At 40.6% G+C, this 19,346-nt stretch overlaps 2 protein-coding genes across 2 annotated transcripts in view; both read right to left on the reverse strand.

The window, feature by feature from the left end:
- The window catches only part of dnah10 (dynein axonemal heavy chain 10), a 337,572-nt gene extending 330,640 nt beyond the window's left edge, over nucleotides 1-6,932 (reverse strand). The window contains exon 1 of the mRNA XM_062544195.1: nucleotides 6,707-6,932. Coding sequence (XP_062400179.1) covers nucleotides 6,707-6,932 — 226 coding nt within the window. The remainder of the gene's footprint in view (nucleotides 1-6,706) is intronic.
- An 8,674-nt stretch (nucleotides 6,933-15,606) lies between these two features.
- Nucleotides 15,607-19,346, reverse strand: part of gins4 (GINS complex subunit 4 (Sld5 homolog)) — a 35,480-nt gene continuing 31,740 nt past the window's right edge. The window contains exons 6-7 of the mRNA XM_062544118.1: nucleotides 17,301-17,391; nucleotides 15,607-15,798 (exon numbers count right to left, since the gene is read on the reverse strand). Of these exons, the coding sequence (XP_062400102.1) occupies nucleotides 15,702-15,798; nucleotides 17,301-17,391 (188 nt within the window). The 3' untranslated portion in view covers nucleotides 15,607-15,701. The remainder of the gene's footprint in view (nucleotides 15,799-17,300; nucleotides 17,392-19,346) is intronic.

The raw sequence follows: 19,346 nt of genomic DNA on the forward strand, positions 1-19,346 counted from the left end.
GCAGTGTGGGAGACCTCAATCACAACTAAATGTCTCAAAGATTCATAACTTTCCATATCAGAACGACACCTATCACCTAGCCTACAGTACTGTATGTGGCACTTAAAATTAACTTTCCAAATTAGCGACACTTTATCACCCTCTTACATGTATGTGGCACTTAACATTAATCTCTTTACACACTAAGACAGCGAATTCGTAAAGAAACACAAGCACCCACACCTAGTGTATCTAAATTAGCTACCTACCTAAAATGACATTTTACCGTGACAAAATGTTGAAAAATACCTGTACGAAACTGCTTGGAGGTTACGTCTGCTCGAAGGTAAGCAATAAACCTAGCATGATATTAATCAATAAGTAGCTAAGTACACACAATCTGTAAAACTGGATTTAACAGTTAACATGTGTGGTTCTTTATCGCATTACATATGAAAGTATTAAAGTTAGAACACTATGATCAGCATAACCCACTTAATATCCAGTAGGACATGCAGGCAGCTATAGCTGTTCGCCTGACTGCACTGATTGATAATGTTGCTATCCACACAGATAATTTTTAGCAAGAGGTTGACGGTCATTAAGGCTATAAAATCTGTAAAACTAACGTAACAGTTGTGGTTCATTTAGCATTGTGAAAGCAGTGCTCAACATTTTGCTCAACAAATCACTTGCTGTCTGCAAAGTCATAAATACTTGCAAACTACCAAGCACTAACCATGTTGTTATACCATGTAGAAGGATGCGTTTTGCTCTCGGGTGGTGGTTGCTAGTTGATCGTCAACTTTTAGCTATCTGGCATTGTGTAGGCTACTGTATTTATGGTCCCAATCCCAGTTTAAAACGTGGGCTATTTACCCGCAGTGCAGGAACTTACTGGCCCACAATATGCTGATTGCACGGCAAGATCGGTTTCTATCGGCACACGTAGCCTACGACTGTAGGCTAATATTCCCGTCTGTGCTTATTTTAACATTTTACATTGAACATCCCTCCACTGCATATTGCAGCCCTGTCTGTCGTGCCATAGAGAGTTCAGATGCAAAAGCCTGGCCACTTTGTCAAAAAATTAGATAATGGTGAGTGAATGCTTCACATAGGCCTAGGCTAGTTCATTCAAGCTTCAAAACTAGCTGTCTTCTGGTCTGAAATATTGATTCGTATGCAAAACCCTGATACAAAATGTCCATTAAAAAGAAATGGTCAGACGGATTTAGAGGGTTTTGCATCTGAACCCTGCTGCATTAATCCAAAACAGTCTCCAGTGGAGTTGAAAAATACTATGATCAGTCAACGTGACTGCAATTGTTTTAATCAAAATTGTGCAGCATACTGTGATGCTAACCGGATTTGTAGCTAGTCGTCTTCTATGCGTCATTTTCTTTCACGATTGTGAATGTTTTATGATTAAAACAGCATGTCGAGGGGGGTGTCCATTGAGCGCGCATGAGAGAGAGAGAGGGGGAGAGCGAGAGAAAGAGGGCCCAGGATAGGTGGTTTATACTGTTTGGTAAAGTTGCAGGCATAGTCTACAATGAAACTTGCAAAATAAATGTATGCTTTCACCCAAGCAGCGTCAGGTGCACCAGTGCAACCTGGATTTTTCTTCAGGCTCACTCAAATACATTTTGGGCGCATTTGAGCCCTGTAGAACGTCTGTTCTCATTTGTTTGACGGGCGTAGTAACAATAACTAGGGGGCGCGGCTTTTGCGAACGGTCAATTAAACTGATCCTAAAAAATAAAGTATGACCACTAGAAGCAATAGAGCTGACCTAAATGCATAGCATATTGAAGGCATTTAACTAAAATTCCCATCGTGGGCCGAGATATATTTTTTCTGAAAGAAAATCCCCTCCACTCCCGCTAGTTTCTAGGAACGCAACCACTAGATGGCGATGAGATTACTTTCCCTCCCTATAAGCTCGACAGTCCCGCCCCTCCTCCGAGAGAGCTGCTTGCCCGGAAGTAAATTTCTCATTCATTTCTCCCATTGACTTCTGGAAAAATCTGGATATAAAGAGTTGTAGACCATGCCTTAGGCCAGTGGTTCCCAAACTTTTAACAGGCATGTACCCCCTGAGACATTATAGATCTTCCCGAGTACCCCCACACCACCAATTGTTAACAACACGTTTTTTTTTTATTATTATTAATATTCGTTCGTATCAATTTTGTCACAGGCTATTGTTAACTTTTCACATACTGATATAAAAGTATTGCTTTTCACATATTAACATTGTATATTTTCTTAACTTCTCTGCTGTAAAGTAATAATAAAAAAGGAAGCACATTAACAATAGTTAAACTAAATTGGAGTAAACCACACAGAATAGGCCTACCACCTCTCCACCCACGTCACCAGTCAATGTGAGGGATGTGCCTGGATGTTCTTGCATAATGCAGCGATGTTAGGCCGAATTGGGGACAGTTTCAGTCTTCGATAATTTTCAACAAATAGTCTGTACTCTTAAGGCAGACCAACGCTGAGAATCCAGTCTCGCATAAATACGTTGTAGCAAATGGCATCAACGTCTTAATAGCTCGGTTTACCAGGACCGGATACTCGCAAACTAACCCAGACATCTGTCACTGTCTTCTGACCGAACTCTATGATAGTTTTAGTTTGCTATGATAGTGTCTTGACCTGAAAAGCTTGTCCCGACAGCAGGTGACTCCTTTGACGTTTCTGTTGTCGCTGCGTGAACCCGTTGCGTTTCAGCCATTTATCCATCGATTGCAATTGTCTTTGTCAAATAGGCTAGTCGTAGTTTACGTGTGACAAATAGCAACATTTATTATGACGCCGAGCTGTAATACATACAGACGGCATCTCGTCATGCTCATGGTTCCCGCCCCCAGTTACCGTGGTTACCATGGCTGAAACATCCCCGTGGGGGAAAACATTGGTTTCCACTGCATGCAATCTAATGGAGGTGGACGGTGTGAGTACAGAAAACACCTTTAAAAAGATTAAATATTTTAACAAAGATCAATAAACGGCTAAACCACGTTTGGACTGATAGTTATCTCTGTATCACCAAGGTTAAGAGTAACATTAAGTTCCCTCATTTTGCTAATTCCAGTTAAATAGCCAGAACTGTCTCGAGTACACCCACTGTAGAACTGGTGTCAATGGCCGGACCGAGTAGCTCGGTTTAGCAAGCTAAGTCTTATGCATAACACCACATACACATAAGTTGCATCTAAATGTATTCTCACATTAATGTACATTTCCTACAATGTCCGTGGGAATAGTTTTAATACATAATGTGTACGTTGATCATGTTAAACTGATGATATTAAAGTTAGCTAGTTAGCAACCTAATGAAGCTGCCATCGAATATTAGCTTCCAGCGAAGCTTGTCATCAAAATTGGGAAACTGAGAGTGAGTTCAGTTGTTAGCATACACTGGACAGTTAGGTAAACACAATTCCTTCACATCATTGTGTTCAGAAACAAGCAGAGCTGCATTTGAAAGTAAAACGAATATATAAAGTGTAACTGTTAGCGAGTTCGCCCATTCACTTTCACTGTGCGATGTTAGCATGTTGTCCCCCACAGAGGGGGCGGCAACCATAGATATATGGGCGGCAACCTTCTAACCGTCTGTATCTATCAGCACTGCAACAGGCTGCTGTAAAGCTCTACTTTACCATCTCTGTCTCCACTCTCAAATATTTAGTTAATGCAGAGAAAATAAGTTTTTAATGTGCAGTGCAAATGCGGAAGTTAAGTTACCTCCGTGGGATATAAAAAACGTTTGGAAAGGCATATGATTTTGATATTTTTTCACGTAGCCTACCCCCCGAAATCGGTCCACGTACCCAGGGGGTACGTGGACCCCACTGCGGCTAACCAGCTACGCCTACGATGTGACTCATAAGCATGTAACTTATAATTTGAGTGAAAAAATGAACAGAAAACGTTAAAAGACTGTGTACATATCTTAAAGGAACCGTATGTAGGAAATATATTTCAATGAATCATAAAATGGCCCTGATATGTCACTAGACATTTAGAAATCATGCTAATTTCAAATACTTATATCACTGACAACAATAGTACGGCCAAGATATTTTCATTTAAAAGTGAAGTTGCAGCCCTCAACTGATGTTGATGTTGTTATGTTGTGTTTTGGTTTGATGCGCCGCCCTACACTTATCTACAAATCACGAAGTCAGTAGTATTTCGCCATCCGGGTTGCCAGCTATGCTAGTTACCACCATAGACAGCTGCAGCTACAAACGTGTTGGATAAAAAATGTCTAACGTTATGGAACCTAAAAGACCTTGTTATGAATCCGAAATAGGGATGGGCATTCGATTAAATTTTCTTAGTCGATCGTCGGGAGAATTAACGATCAACTATCGATTAATCATTAATATTTTCATATCAAAATTAATCATTTATTAAATTTAAAATGCAATGAAAATACAAAACTACAACGTGTTTGTGGCGTAGTGTGATTCTTGAAGCAATGAAATCAATTTCACTGTGTGGCAACAATTAAACATTTTACCAGGCAGGGGCAATATTTGACGCCATTCTCAGTTAAATGCGAGTTTCCGTTTTGATTGTCCTCAGTTTCAACCTAGCGTCAACTCGAATTTAGCATGGAGGACATGCGATGTTCAACGAGCTCAGAATGACTCAATGGATCTACACAAGTTCATTGAGATGATATGCTGCCCTTATACATTTATTGAGACCATATCACATTCCGTCACGACATAGCCCACCAGACTGGTAGAATCTCACTAACAGCTGCTTCTTTTCTTCGCAGTGAGATTCATAGTTTGGTAAATAATGTTACAGGATGCACCGCTATATTTAGTCAAGTGAGTTATGCCCGTGTTCTAGGCGTGTGCTAGCAATAGCATAACCATAACCATACACGTTATTGTAGGCTAGTGTTTGCAGCGAACTAAGTCACTTAAAAAATGTAAATGGTCCCACGCCACACTTGACCTCTTCATGATTTAGCCTTCTACTGAAATCAAAACGGACACTCGCAGGTAACTAGTTTAATCGATTACAAACATATTTTGTCAACGAAATTCTTAATGATCAATTGTCGATCGTCGATTAATTATGCCCATCCCTAATCTGAAATACGTCTAAATAAAACAAGGATTTAGGAGATTGAGACGGCTGAAAACGAAGAAGAATTTGAAGACAGACGTCAGTGTTGTTAATTTGCTCCTGGACAGGTAAAGATTCATCAGTTTGGCTAACTTACTTGTAGGCTACTGTAAATGGACATTTTAAATAGCCTATTCATGACAGTTGAACAAATTATGCAAGTTCGTGCAAAGCATGTTGGCCATATGGAGGAGGTGGGTCATTGAATTGAAAAGGTAGGCTAAGGAATTGTTTGGGAAATAAAAGCAGCTAGTAGTCATTGCTAACATTAGCAATGCATTATCAGAGTTCGTTTCTCTGTTTTTATGCTGAGGAAAACAGCACTTGCCATTGAAAGCTAGCAGCCTACGTTCCTGCTGCAGCTAGCTGGCAACCGTGACTCAGAGGGGAGGGGGAGGCGATTCACCGCTCTACAGTATTTTGAAAGTATTTGCAGTACTCGTTTTGGCCAAAATCCTACATACGGTTCCTTTAAATTCCGAAATAAAGAACTCAAATCCTGTGATGCTTTGCAAACGTACACACATTTCCAACATTCGCAGCCTAACGATAGTTTAACATGATTCCATATTAATTTGAGAAAAGAAGATTATTACTTCCTACCGTTTCCATTGAGTAAATTCAACCTTCAAGATGAGAAAACCGTTTTTTTTTTTCGGAAGACCACACATCGGTCCTGACAGCCCTGCAGCCATCAGCGAGACGATAGCTGGACGATAGGCGCGGGAAAAGTTAAGTACAGTTTGTTTGGGATTGCCATGGCAACGGCGATCTCTACCAATCAAAGGCTCTGCTTTCACCAGTTTTACACGTTAGGGTGTTGGGTAGTGTAGTACACTCTCGTTAAATCGTGAATAAAACATTGTTTTCTCAAAACAAGGTTGATGCCCCATTAACTTTTGACATCTATATAAGTCTACCATGGACAGTTACGATTTTATGGCTTATTTTCCAGTTGTCAATGGAGAAATTGTATTGGATTTTTACTTTCGAGCAAGGCTGTGGGCGGGACTGTTGAGCTCTTGAGGTACAGAGGTAGTCAAAATAAATTCGAGCGAAGCGACGGCCATCAAAAGCATTGCCGTTCCGTTTGATGAGTTTAAATATATTTACTATTCGGTATTTTGTCACAAACTGTAGTGTCGTTTCGTAAAAAAGAAGATGTTCCACTAAAATGTAACAGCAAGTGGAACAGCACACTGCTTGCCTGCGCTGGTGTGGTCGTGCCACTTTACCTGCAGGACAGTTGAGAGGTATCCATGGTTACAGATGACTTCACTCACTTCCCTTGACTTCTCAAGTAATGCAGTCAAAGAACTAGTACCCAAAACATCTGATAATATCCAACTAATTGTAACTGCTGCCAACCACTTCTAGAAAATGACGAGTGTCTACTACACTTGTGTTTCTTTAAGACTCGCCGTTTTGGTTTGTAGCATAGAAATCAAGTCACACACGTAAAATAGCGGGAAATAGTTGTACACGTGACTAGATTCGACATTATAACGCATGTTAACTTTACTGATCTGTCTTGGGATTTTTAAGACGTGGTTCAGTTTACCTGTCGTTATTGGGACTTCGACCTCCTCCTCTCGTATCTGTTTGGAAAACAGAAGGGTCGATGGTACCTCGTCCTCAGTAACATCATTCAAAAAGCGTATTATTTTCTGCCCATCTTCCCCATCTCCACGGCTGAGCAGATCCTCGAAGCAACTTGACTCCGTCAAACATAATGCGGAACACACTCTTTGCCGTATCCATTCCACTCGTGGGTCGTCGAGTGACATGTCCAAAAATGTCATTTACGCACAAGTTCCAACAACATTAAACAAACGTTGAGGTTAATTCCATAAATGCAGCATTCCTCATATCCATAGACCTATTTTTTCTAGATTCTAGCTGCTAGACAGTAAAAGCTCGTATCAGCTGGCTGAATGAGTACAACTGAAAGAAAGTTTGAAGTCGCCATAGCAACAGATCGTTTCCTTCCAACCACGCCTCCAGCACGTTCATGTTACCAGTAACCAGAGCTGGTGATGATGAGTTACGACTCATTTTAAAGAGCCAGCTCATTTGGCTCAGCTCAGCAATGAGAGCCGGCTCTTTCGGCTCTCGAACGGCTCTCTCTAGAAAAAATATGTTGACTAAAAGAAATTGATCTGTACAGGCTACTAGCCTATACTTTAATTGAAATCATTATACATACTACACTTGGTGCTGTTTAAAGAAACACGTCACCGTTTTTTCATATTAAACTATGTTATTCCCTTAATTAACCGTTCGCAAAACCCCGCCCTCAAACGGCCATTGTCCAATCCTAGCTCAGCAACGGTAACTAAGTAGAAGGACGTCCGTCAAACATTGCGAATTCAGCAAGACAGTGCAATGCTGCGCCTATGGCACGAGAAAGTCATAAACCAGGTCCCCCGAAAGTTTAGAGGGTAGGGTGTTTTTTCGCCTTTCCGAAGCCCAAAACCGAAGTGGAAAGATGCCGACAATGGATTAAGCAGTGTGGGAGACCTCAATTTATTTTATTTATTTGTTTATTTGTCAGGGACAATGCAGCGCACATTATTACATACATGCTATCACAGTCAATGCCATAACAATGTCTGTAGATGTGTTACATAAAAGGTTTCTAGCCAGTTGGCTAATTTGCAACCCCAGTCCCTGGTCAGACCTTTCTAAAAAACATGTTGTAGTCTAAAAGTAATCTAAAAAGTGTAGTATATGTGTGCAAACACCTACCTACCTACATATAGACCAACAAAAGACCAAAGGTAATTTTAGTGTTCATACCCTGACCATACACAACAGAATAACCACAACATACAAAGGAGCATCACAACCAGTAAGTCACATAACACAACCCCCAGACACCCAGCTGCCCACATACTCTCACTTATATGGACAGCCAGTCACAACATACCCCAATACACTAACACAGACAGCAAATCACATACAATACAACCCCCAGATATACCTAGCCGCCCGCAAACTCTCACCTATGCGAACAGCCAGTCACACACACACACACACACACACACACACACACACACACACACCCCAGACAACAAAACATCACATCACATAAGACACAGTCCCCAGATACCCAACCGCCTGCAAACTCTCACCAATGCGAGCAGCCAGGCATCAACAGACAGTACAGTAAAACATAGACAATAGAGTGTGCGTGTGTGTGTGTGCATGCGTGTCTTAGTGGTTGCAACCCTGATTTTACTTTCAGCCAGTGTTTTACCTTACTGCTAAATGTTTTCAGTTCAGTTTGTGTTTTTAGTTCTATTGGTAAGTCGTTCCAAAAGCGGGTTCCTATTACTGAGAAACAAGACTGGCCAAATGAGGTTTTGCGCCCCTCTACTGTGCAGTTACCAATCACATCTAAATGTCTCAAAGATTCATAACTTTCCCTATCAGAACGACACCTTATCACCCTCTTACTGTGCATTCACACCGAAACCGTCAAAAGAGTCAAAATCGCTGGTGAAGCTCATAGCCCGACGCTCAACTCAGTTCAGCACCGAAAGCTTCAAAGCCAAGACGTGAAACATTCGGACCAACCACAAGCAGCAATCCTGCAAGTTTGACATTCTAATTGGTTGACGCCGAACCGTGTCACAGCTAATTACCATAAAGTTAACTGAGGCTCAACTTTATTTTGACGCCCGTGAAGCTCATGAAGCCACGCTCACGCCCGGAACGCTTTTGAAGCCGGTAACGCCGACTCTCCATAGGAAATGAATGATTTCCGGCGCTCTTGAAGCTTTTGAAGCTTTTGGTGTGCACAGTTAGGCTACATCTTGTATGTGGCACTTAACCTAACATTAATCTCTTTACACACTAAGACAGCGGATTCGTAAAGAAACACATCCACACCTTAAAGGGTCACTGCACCCTGAAATACGTTTTTTGAGCTGTTGATTGATTGAAAATACTCATAAGTGGTGAACTGTACTATTACCAGGGTTAATATTGACAAAAATTGTGTTTCTCGACAAAAGTAAAATTTCGTCTGATTTTGTATTGGAGATATTGCTCTCCGCGCATACTCCAGTTTGAAACATGCCATGGCATGTTGGTCCAAAATACTATTGGAATGCTGACGTTGTCCTGCACTTCTAGTCCGACACTACGTCACCGGGTCGTTACAAATTAGGACTGAAACGCCCCAACACCTGCTACCCTGATTAGCCTACCTGTGATAAGCCATTGTCTGCAGCACTCATTCCCAGATTGACACAAAATCACCATGGTTGATTGGTTGCAGCAGTGCTGCACTCCCTCTCCAAATTTCAGAACGTCTCGCCCAGTTTGAAAGCCTTTTTCAGAAATGTGAAGTGGGTGGAGTTATGGGGATAAGTAACTCTTTAAGTGTATCTAGGCGTATCTTAGTACCTACCTAAAATGACATTTTACCGTGAGAACAGTGTTGAAAGATACACAAAACTGCTTGGAGGTTACGTCTGCTCGGTCTGCTCGAAGGTAAGCAAAGCTAGCATAGTAATTATCAATAAGTAGTTTACGTAGCTAAGTAGGCCTATATTGTGGACACTAAGTAGACACTATATTGTGTGGCACAGTAATAGCACTCTTACACTTTCAGTTTCACTTTGGAGTGAGGATATTACTGCGCAAAGTGTAAGTGCTCCCAATGTTATTCCGCCACACAATATAGTTATCCCTTTTGCCTGCTTAGAAATGCACCACGTTTTATTTTGTCTCACCATACTTGGTCGTGTGACTACTCGTGTAACTGTATTTTAATAGGGAAAACATGGAGGTGTTTGGTCGCTTCTAACTTCATCTCTGTTTGGATCCTAATGAATGCATTGAGCTAGCTAAATGCTATCAAAGTTGCGCCACGCGCCAGAGCCAGTGAGTGCACGCATTGAAACATGAGAGGTATGTATCAACTCGTCTTAATTAAGGGAATAACGTAGTTTAATATGAAAAAACGGTGAAGTGTTCCTTTAATGCTTAGGCTAGTGTGTGTGTGTGTGTGTGTGCGCGCGTGTGTGTGACAAAGCATTTTTGCAATGGTAATTGTGTTGCATATACCAGGTTAACTAGTGTCAATCCATATCCAATTTGGATTAGAGCCAGTCTACTGACGCAGTACGAAAGAAGAAGAACTAAACATTTTCCAGATAAGAAAATATTCTTAATTTAGTGTTATCAAATGAAGAGGCATGCAATTAGGGGGTTGTGAGGTCAGCGCTCATTCAATATACGCGTCTGTGTAAGTAAACCTGAACCACTGGAGTGTGCAGAAGCAATAAAATACTTAAAACAATAATGACCAAAGCGGATCCTTACTGTCCTTGAAAACAGCATGGCGACTGGCTAGTCTAATCCAAAAATGGACATATAAATTGACACTCGTTAGCCTGGTATATGCAACACAATTACCACTGCAAAAATGCTTTAGGTTGTGGTAGGCTTCAAAAGTTTATTTTGAATTTGAGCATACAGTTCTGTCACAGTAGCCTCCTATGTATTTTACAAGTCCTTAAATAGATATTATAACGTAGGCTTATCATGCATTAATAGCTCAGTGATACATGGGTCTCACCTACTAAATTAGACTGTTGTAGCCAGATATTTGGAAGATCTACAGAACGGTGTTTCAACCAAGTTTGTACGTTAAGCGGTTCGGGCTGAATAGCGCGCACAAAAAGGTAAAAAGAATAATAATAATAACTAGAGAAAGCAATTCCAGGGAATTACGAGTGCATGAAAATTGAGACAAAGATAGAGGTGAAGTAGAGAAAAGGTTGAGGGGAGTCATAGTTGATGACAATTAACAGTTGGAATGAGCAAAAAGTTAAACAGTTGAGTAGTTCAAATAGTTGAGCTATTTAATAGAGAATTATTGTGTGAGGACTTTTATTTTGAGACAGTTGTGGGCAGAGGAAACTGTTGGTGGGATACATAGCTGATGACAACTGTAATTCGGAATGGCTAAAGAGTTAAATAGTTGCATAGTTTAAATAGTTACATATATGATTAAACATTTAAAGAATTAAACATTTAAACTGCTCAATTAATCAACTGTTCAGCCATTTTAACTGCCAGTTGTCTTCAACTATGACTCCCACCACCTGTTTTCTCTGCCCACAACTGTTTCAAAATAAGTCATCAGTGTCATAATTCCGTGATATGTTTCAAATATCATTCAAGCACAAAGATAAACATTTGAGTAGTTCAAATAGTTGAGCTATTTAATAGAGAGTTATTGTGTGAGGACATTTATTTTGAAACAGTTGGAGAGAGTCATAGGTTATGAAAGTAAGGACTTTCATTATGAAACAGTTTTGGGTGGAGGAAACAGTTGGAGGGAGTCATAGTTGATGAAATCGGACAGTGATGAAAACGGACAGTTGGAATAGCCAAACAGTTAAATAGTTGAGTAGTTTAACAGTGTCTAAAAAGTCATCATACCCCTTTGAAATAGTTAGCTTTGTTGTCATACAGCCTGAAATCAAAACCCATTTTAAAATTCACAAATTTAGCTGTCAACATGATGAAAATGACAACAGTTCTGAAAATGAATTGAAATCAAAATTAAAACTAGAATAATATTTGCGCAATCTTCCATGCAGAATTGTTAAAATTCAGTCAAATGCTGTGGGGAACGGCGATGGACTACTCTCTTCAAGTCAATACCTACTGTGAAGCATGATGGGGGCAAGATTATGTTGTGGGGATGTTTCTCTTTAGCAGGGACTGAGCAATTTGGCAGGATAGAAGGAGAAATGGATGCTGCCAGTAGGCCTACACCAAATTCTTGAGGGAAACCTGCGTCCCGCTGCTAGACAGCTGAAGATGGGCAGGTCATTAACCTTCCAACACGACAATGATCCTAAACATACTGCCAAAAGAACAAAGCAGTGGCTTAAGGATAGGATGGTGAATATCCTTGAGTGGCAAAGTCAGAGCCCTGACTTAAATCCTATAGAAAACCTGTGGATTGACTTGAAGAGAGCAGTCCATCGCCGTTCCCTACAGAATTTGACTGAATTTGAACATTTCTGCAAGGAAGATTGCCCAATCTAGGTGTGTCAAGCTATAGAGACATGTCCAAACAGATTGATGGCTGTAATTAAACCAAAAGGAAGCTCTAAAAAGTAGGGTCAGGGGTATCATGACTTTTCCAACCCTGTTATTCTTTTTTATATATATAATAATAATCAATAATTGTCAGAACTCTTGTCTTGTTTGTCATTATTTTGATGTTGTACAGCTAAATTTGTAAATAAAACTGGAAAAAATGTTGCTTTAAAAAATAAAAAAATTGGGTTTTGATTTCAGGCTGTATAAAAAAAACTATTTCAAAGGGGTATGATGACTTTGATAGGCACTATATAGCCTGAGTTAAAAATTGAATGGGCATAGGTCAAGACTTGTAACAGTCAGAGGTACATATCAAAGTAATATAATAGCGATTACACAGCTTTTAAAACAATGTATTTCACTCTCGCTGGAGTGAACGCATAACGGGCTGTTGCGCAAACAATAATGTTACTGTTGTTAGTTTTTCTCTGTTCACATTCATACACGAAATTAGAGTTTTCCTAAATCTCCACTTTTGCCAGAGTTTTCAGAAAGAATTGTATTCAGAGGCGAAATTGTCGTTTGTGTGTAGGCTACATGAACGGCACAAACGAAGGGAGAAGTCTCCGTTTTTCAAGATACCCGTGCATGTGAGAATGGGGCCTTGGCATCGACGGAACTAAGAACTATTCTGCCATTGTTTCCCAAGAGACACATCCATCAGCAGTGGATTGCCAAAATTAAGTGTGATGTTGGCCCGTATTTTGACATTTAGCCGAGATAGCACATCTGTCATTCTCTTACCTGCGTTATGTGATGATGGCAGCCCTCTATCCTATTACAGTTTTTCTCAGTCGCTTTGGTACATTTCTCAGGTCAGAATTGAAATTCTCAAAACTACCTGTTCAATCTTCAGGTCACTGTGTCACTTGTGCACATCAAAAAAAGCAGTTTCTCATTCCTTTGATCAAGTTGCAAATGTTGTGGTACATCCATGCAAATTATCATGTACAATTCTCAGCTAAATAGTATCACCCCCCCACACACACACACATTAAGGCATTAGTTCATAGTATAAGCCTTTACATGCAAAATGGTTGAACATGTTGTCATATGAGAATTTGTGGCCCAAAAGACAGGAACATCAGGAGGTGTAGGAAGTCTACACTGTAATTCCTACAACACTGCATTTACAGTTTTCCCTAACGAGAATGTCCTATGGTCAAATTTCTACTTTATTTCATTTTTTCCCTTTATAATGCAGTGCTGTCTTTTCCTTTCTGTAGCACTGTGATCGGGATAGCTGTGCCGTGTGGTGTGGTGGAAAGCAGGAAGGCTGCGTCGGATAAACGAGGGTTTTCCTCGTTTATTCAGCAAAAAAAAGGTGTTATAAAGAATAAGTACTTAATCAATAATCAAAAATGTAACTCATAATAGAAAACAAAACTAAATACTGGTCATAGACAGGATCCAATAATAAACTCAGAATTTATCCCACCATCAAAGCACTGTTGAGTCTATGGTGCTCTCCACATCTTCAGAACGGCTTGACACACATGCTTCAAATTTGGTATGAGTGTTTGTATGGACTCAAAGATGAAGTGAATCGATGTTGGAGGTCAAAGGTCAAATGTCAAGGTCAAAAGCACCTTGAGTGTAAAGTCTCAAGAACAACTTGTCATACAAGCTTCAAGTTTGATAACCCCAAAAGGACCTTTGCAAGTATCACAATTACCCTACCAACCAGCTATCAGTCAGCTCAATAGCCCCACCCACCAGCACCATAGCCAGAAGATTGCATCCCCTCGTGTAATGCCTTGTAATAGCATTTCTAGCTATTATTATAGAGCTCGACAGTCCCGCCCACAGCCTTGTCCAGAAGTAAAAATCCAATACAATTTCTCCATTGACAACTGGAGAATAAGCCATAAAATCATAACCGTCCATGGTAGACTTAAAACCAGCTACGATGTGACTAAGCAATTATACCTGCTCATATAGATGTCAAAAGTTAATGGGGCGTCAACCTTGTTTTGAAAAAAAAAATGATTCACGATTTAACGAGAGAGTACTACACTACCCAACACCCTAATGTGTAAAACTGGTGAATGCAGAACCTTTGATTGGTAGAGATCGCCGTTGCCATGGCAATCCCAAACAAACTGTCTCAACTTTTCCCACGCCTATCGTCCAGCTATCGTCTCGCTGGAACTTAAAATGGCTGCAGGGCTGTCAGAACCGATGTGTGGTCTTCCGAAAAAGAACGGTTTTCTCATCTTGAAGGTTGAATTTACTCAATGGAAACGGTAGGAAGTAGTCATCTTCTTTTCTCAGATTAATATGAAACCATGTTAAACTATCGTTAGGCTGCAAATGTTGGAAATGTGTGTACGTTTGCAAAGCATCACGGGATTTGAGTTCTCTAACTCGGAATTTAAGATATGTACACAGTCTTGTACCTTCGTAGCCTAGAAATCTAGACGCCCCTAGCGGCAGCAAATGTAATTTGGCTGGCGGGGCAGTCTAGGCACGATCCATTGAGCCAGGGAGCTGAGAACCCCCAGCACCAGCGGGCCAATCACAGGGCTTAACATAATGGTGACTGACATGCGACCAGAAGTTATGACGGTAACGCATCCTGTTATTTGAAAACAAGAAGATGATTCGTTTAGCGTTATCCTATTGCGTGGAGAGGGAAGGTTACGCATCCTGCTGCTACTTGAAAACAAGAAGATGATTCGTTTAGCGTTATCCTATTGCGGGGAGGGAATTTGAAAGACAACTGTTTATCCCACCCCTCCGATTGAGTCCTGTCTACGGTGAGTGTCCAGACCCTACATCTTGATGTGGGTCTGGCTTGTCAGGCTAGTACCTTCGCCTTTTTTTTTTCGTTTTTTTGCTCGAAATGATGTGTTGTATAAGTCTGAGTCACGTCGTAGCTGTTTAGCCTAAGGCATGATCTAAAACTCTTTACACACAGATTTTTCCAGACGTCAATGGGAGAAATGAATGAGAAATTTACATCCGGACAAGCAGCTCTCTCGGAGGAGGGGCGGGACTGTCGAGCTCTATTATGATGTATGTATTACGCACAACTGGCAGAACAGTGAAACTGTGAAAAAAATTAGATGGAGGCTCTCTCTCATCCAAGTCCTGCCAGTGTCATTTCATCCTTTGATACATATGGTGCAAGAAAGGGGATTACCTGCCATGAACCCGGAACTTAAGAGCAGTGTTTATCCTTTTCCATTCAAGAACAACTGCCTTCACCATTACACTTACTTAAAAGACAGTTTGCATTTAAAGCTGTTGAGCATAGCACATGCTTAGAGTTGAAATACCTTCAGTTTTATTTAATTTTGCTGCTGAAATAAATCAGTTAAGTTAGGCTCTGATATAAAAATGTTTATTTTGTGACCAACTCATTTACTTCTTGTGCAAAATGTAAATGTCATCACAAGTGCCAGTAACACTGGAGGTATCCATCAAATAAGTTTTACTGCTCCATTGGCCACTAGGGGCGCTATGGTACGATAACGCATCAGATGTTGAGAACCTCTCTCCAGGTCCACAACATATTCTCTGCAAGAAATTACAAAGGGGGTTGTGAGTTCACATTAGCAAATCCACACAAAGAAATGATGTGAAGAACAGTGAGTTGCAGATACTCTTCAGCAAACAGTAGGACTGTCGTGAGAAGGTCCATATTTCCCTGTGTTTAAAGCAACACCATGGAAGTTTTGCTTTCGGGGTCCCCCTACAACTGGGAAACAGTAATTTCTTCTACTTACGTCGTAAAATCTGTCACGGTTACACCAGAAGCAAGTTAGACACAGTATCTAGGCTATCTAGACCTAATGAGGCTGCACAAAGGTATTAAATTATGTGGTACTGCTGCGATAGCAGTTATGTGATAGCCTAAATTTGTAAAACTAAGCTTTCAGCTCAGATCTGTGCGTGTTCTCGGTATTGGGATAATGTTGGCCAATCCTGAAGTGGAGATGTAGCCTACAAGACCGCCTATATTAAAAAAACGATTACTTCCGCATTTATGAGTGATAGCGTAATCTAGGGTTGTCATTTTTATATATTTTGTGTATATTTTTATAGATAAAAAAAAATCGATGGTCACCAGATATTGTAAGCTATGGTATTCACGTCCATGGTAGTGGCATATTTGCACACCCAACTCTTGTAATAACTTTGTTTTTCAAGATAATCGTTTGGTCAGTAGGCTATAGGCGGTAGATTTACACGGTTTGAGCTATAACCTACTAGACATTTCAGCATATCATATGAATATAATTTCATGGGTTTTATTTCTTCCAAACGCCAAAAGATTGCATAGCTCACGTTTTATAAGCCAGCGTCATTATACTGTTTACCGAACGGATATGTTAATGTGGTAGGTAATATATCGTCAATATTAGGCTATAATATGAAGCTATTTGCAAAGTAAAAAAGTCGATTTGCATTATAGCCTGAGGCAAGACACTTCACCAGAACAGTAAATAAACAAACATGATTAGCCCAAAATATTATTCTGTTTGTCTAATCATGATTTAGGCTACTTGCAAGAATGTAGGCTTGCCCTTACACGCCGTTTAGACATAGGCTTGGGCTACTTCTGATTGTTTTTTTGTCCTAAAAGAGGCTTTGTCATAAATCGCTACTTCAACATCAGGCTGTACAAAGTTTACACTTGTACCATAACACTTTGAGTTTCTTTTCCTGCCTCGGCCATCAACATATTTTTCTGTCTATGCAACATACACGCTAGTTTGGGGTCTCGCTGAATTTGAGGAAGTGATGGGGGAAGTGAGGTATGCTGTAAAGCAGTCGAAATTTGTAGTTCTTTTTGTGCACAGATTCCCACCCGAAACCCAAAGTTCCGTAATGCCAGTAAAAGCGATACAGACACCGTCAGGCTATGGCAGACGTGCCTATTGTAAATCGATGTACTATCACAAGGGTCTTGGAAATGTATTATAAAGGTGGAAAAACTACATGGTGTTGCTTTAAGATGTCAAACAGAGAATTCATGTTGTACAATGCAATCAATCATCTTTACACCAATTGCCTACCTTTGTTCATCAGTTTCAGGCTCCACTAGAATATTCTCCTGTCCCTCTTTCACATTAAGAAATACAAAAGTGTCCAGACAGGGCTTAGGCACTGTGAAGAAATCAGAAATTACATCTTAGTAAGAACAGTGCTATAACCATTCATCCACTCCCACAAACATGAAATGCGTCCATATGCTCAAAGTGAAATTGTATCTTTCAACTAACCAAATTTACAACCACAATAAACAGTGTTAGTAAATGTATAGTTTATGAATTCCAATTAGAACAATTCGAGTTTCAGTTAATTCCATTGGCACTTCCAACTGGTCGTTGTCAAAGGAGCTGAATTGGTAGCCTGACTCTCGCCAGACCCTTGTAGTTCCACCATGCTCCACCAGAGGCGTTTCGCTGAGCTCCACACTAGGGTCTGGGCTCGAGGGCAATCCAAACTCCTTCCAGGGAGCAAAAAATGATGAACCAATCAGGAGCGCCGAAGCGAGTGTTTGATTCAAACAACAATGGCGGCACGCATTGAGTAGTCTTGTGCTGACATTGATTCTGCTATTTCAACGTTTTGTCGAATCTATCGAGTATTCATTCTTTAAAAGATGAACAGAGAATGGTTTTGAAGACATTTATTGGTGGTAGGGTTGTGCCGATGGACGATATCATCGTCCATCGTGATGGTTGACAGACATCACGATGGAAAGCAACCATCGTGATGCCACGCCCCCACTTATTTCTACTGCAGACTAAGCTAAAATATTAAAAAATAAAAACTTTTCCTTGGAAATGAAATTGAGCCTAGAACTGATGCACATGTAGGGTGCTTAAGAGGCTGTCAGCCAAACAGTGCAAAATTAAAAAAACATATTAGTCTCAGACCGTCTTGTTCAAATAAGTCCTCCTTGCAACGTGAATGTGTTATTGTCTTTTTTAGGCTACATGTCTCGCAGTGTAGCCTACATTGAACGCAAAACATGTAGCCTAATAATGTTTAAGAATGAAATAGTGCAAATGAATTATTATTGTTACGACTAGCACATTCTAGCTCTAATTTCTTGCGAGGCTACAACACTGAAGCGCCGAATGCGTCATTCTCCACCGTGTTAAAATAAACTATTTATTTCGTTATCGTTATCAAAAGCAATAGCCTACGTCTTTCACTGTAATGCTTGTATTTCACGCATTTGCCTTTAGCAAAAGCCCCAGCAGCGGAGTGGCAATCGGGATTCGTTAGGCTATTTGTAAAAGTTGTTTAGCCTACTTCAACTGTTATTTAATTCGACTTGACTGCGCGATCGCAGCCTACTTTCACTTTCTGCTGCCCTCATAGTCGGCAAGCCGGTAGCCTAATAACGTGGGATGCGTAACATATGAGTAAGGTACAGACTGGGCTATTCAAGATTTTAGATGAGTGGCCGCGAGTTTTTTTGCGAGGCCCAGCGAATGCTGGCAATGTGCAATATACCGCTGGTTGGTGTAAGCAGGTGTTTAGATTGGCTGTCTGTCGGTCTCTTACTAGGATTTTCTTGGAGCAGATCTTCCACACAGTAGCCCAGTCAGTATGTCTCTTAGCTGTCCACTTTCACCAGGCCATATAGCCTATATAATATTTAATATAGGCCATATATAGCCTATAATATAATATATTTATTTACAACCCCCCCCCCCCCCCCGACGACGATATCATCGTCCATCGCGATGTTTTACTGTACACATCGTCATATGCCAATTAAGGGGACATCGCCCAACCCTAATTGGTGGCAAGGATGTTTTCACTCTTCTTCCGACCAGGTTTGGCAAGAGCTTAAAGTAGCCTAGCACGTCATTCAAGATAACGGACAAGTGGATTATCAAATCACATGCAAGGATGTTTTACAAGGTCCCGCCTTCAGAAATACATCTCCTATCGAGAAGTCCCAGATCCTTGTGTGAAGCTCAGCGAACTACAAGGATCTGGCGAGAGTCGGGTTACTGAATTGGTGCTTCTCCATTTGAGCGAAGGGTAAACAAAGAACCTTATTTCAGAACATTAGCATAAAATCACGAGGTGGATTTCAA

This window comes from Sardina pilchardus, chromosome 8 (genome assembly GCF_963854185.1).
Source record: "Sardina pilchardus chromosome 8, fSarPil1.1, whole genome shotgun sequence".
Taxonomy (NCBI): Eukaryota; Metazoa; Chordata; class Actinopteri; order Clupeiformes; family Clupeidae; genus Sardina; species Sardina pilchardus.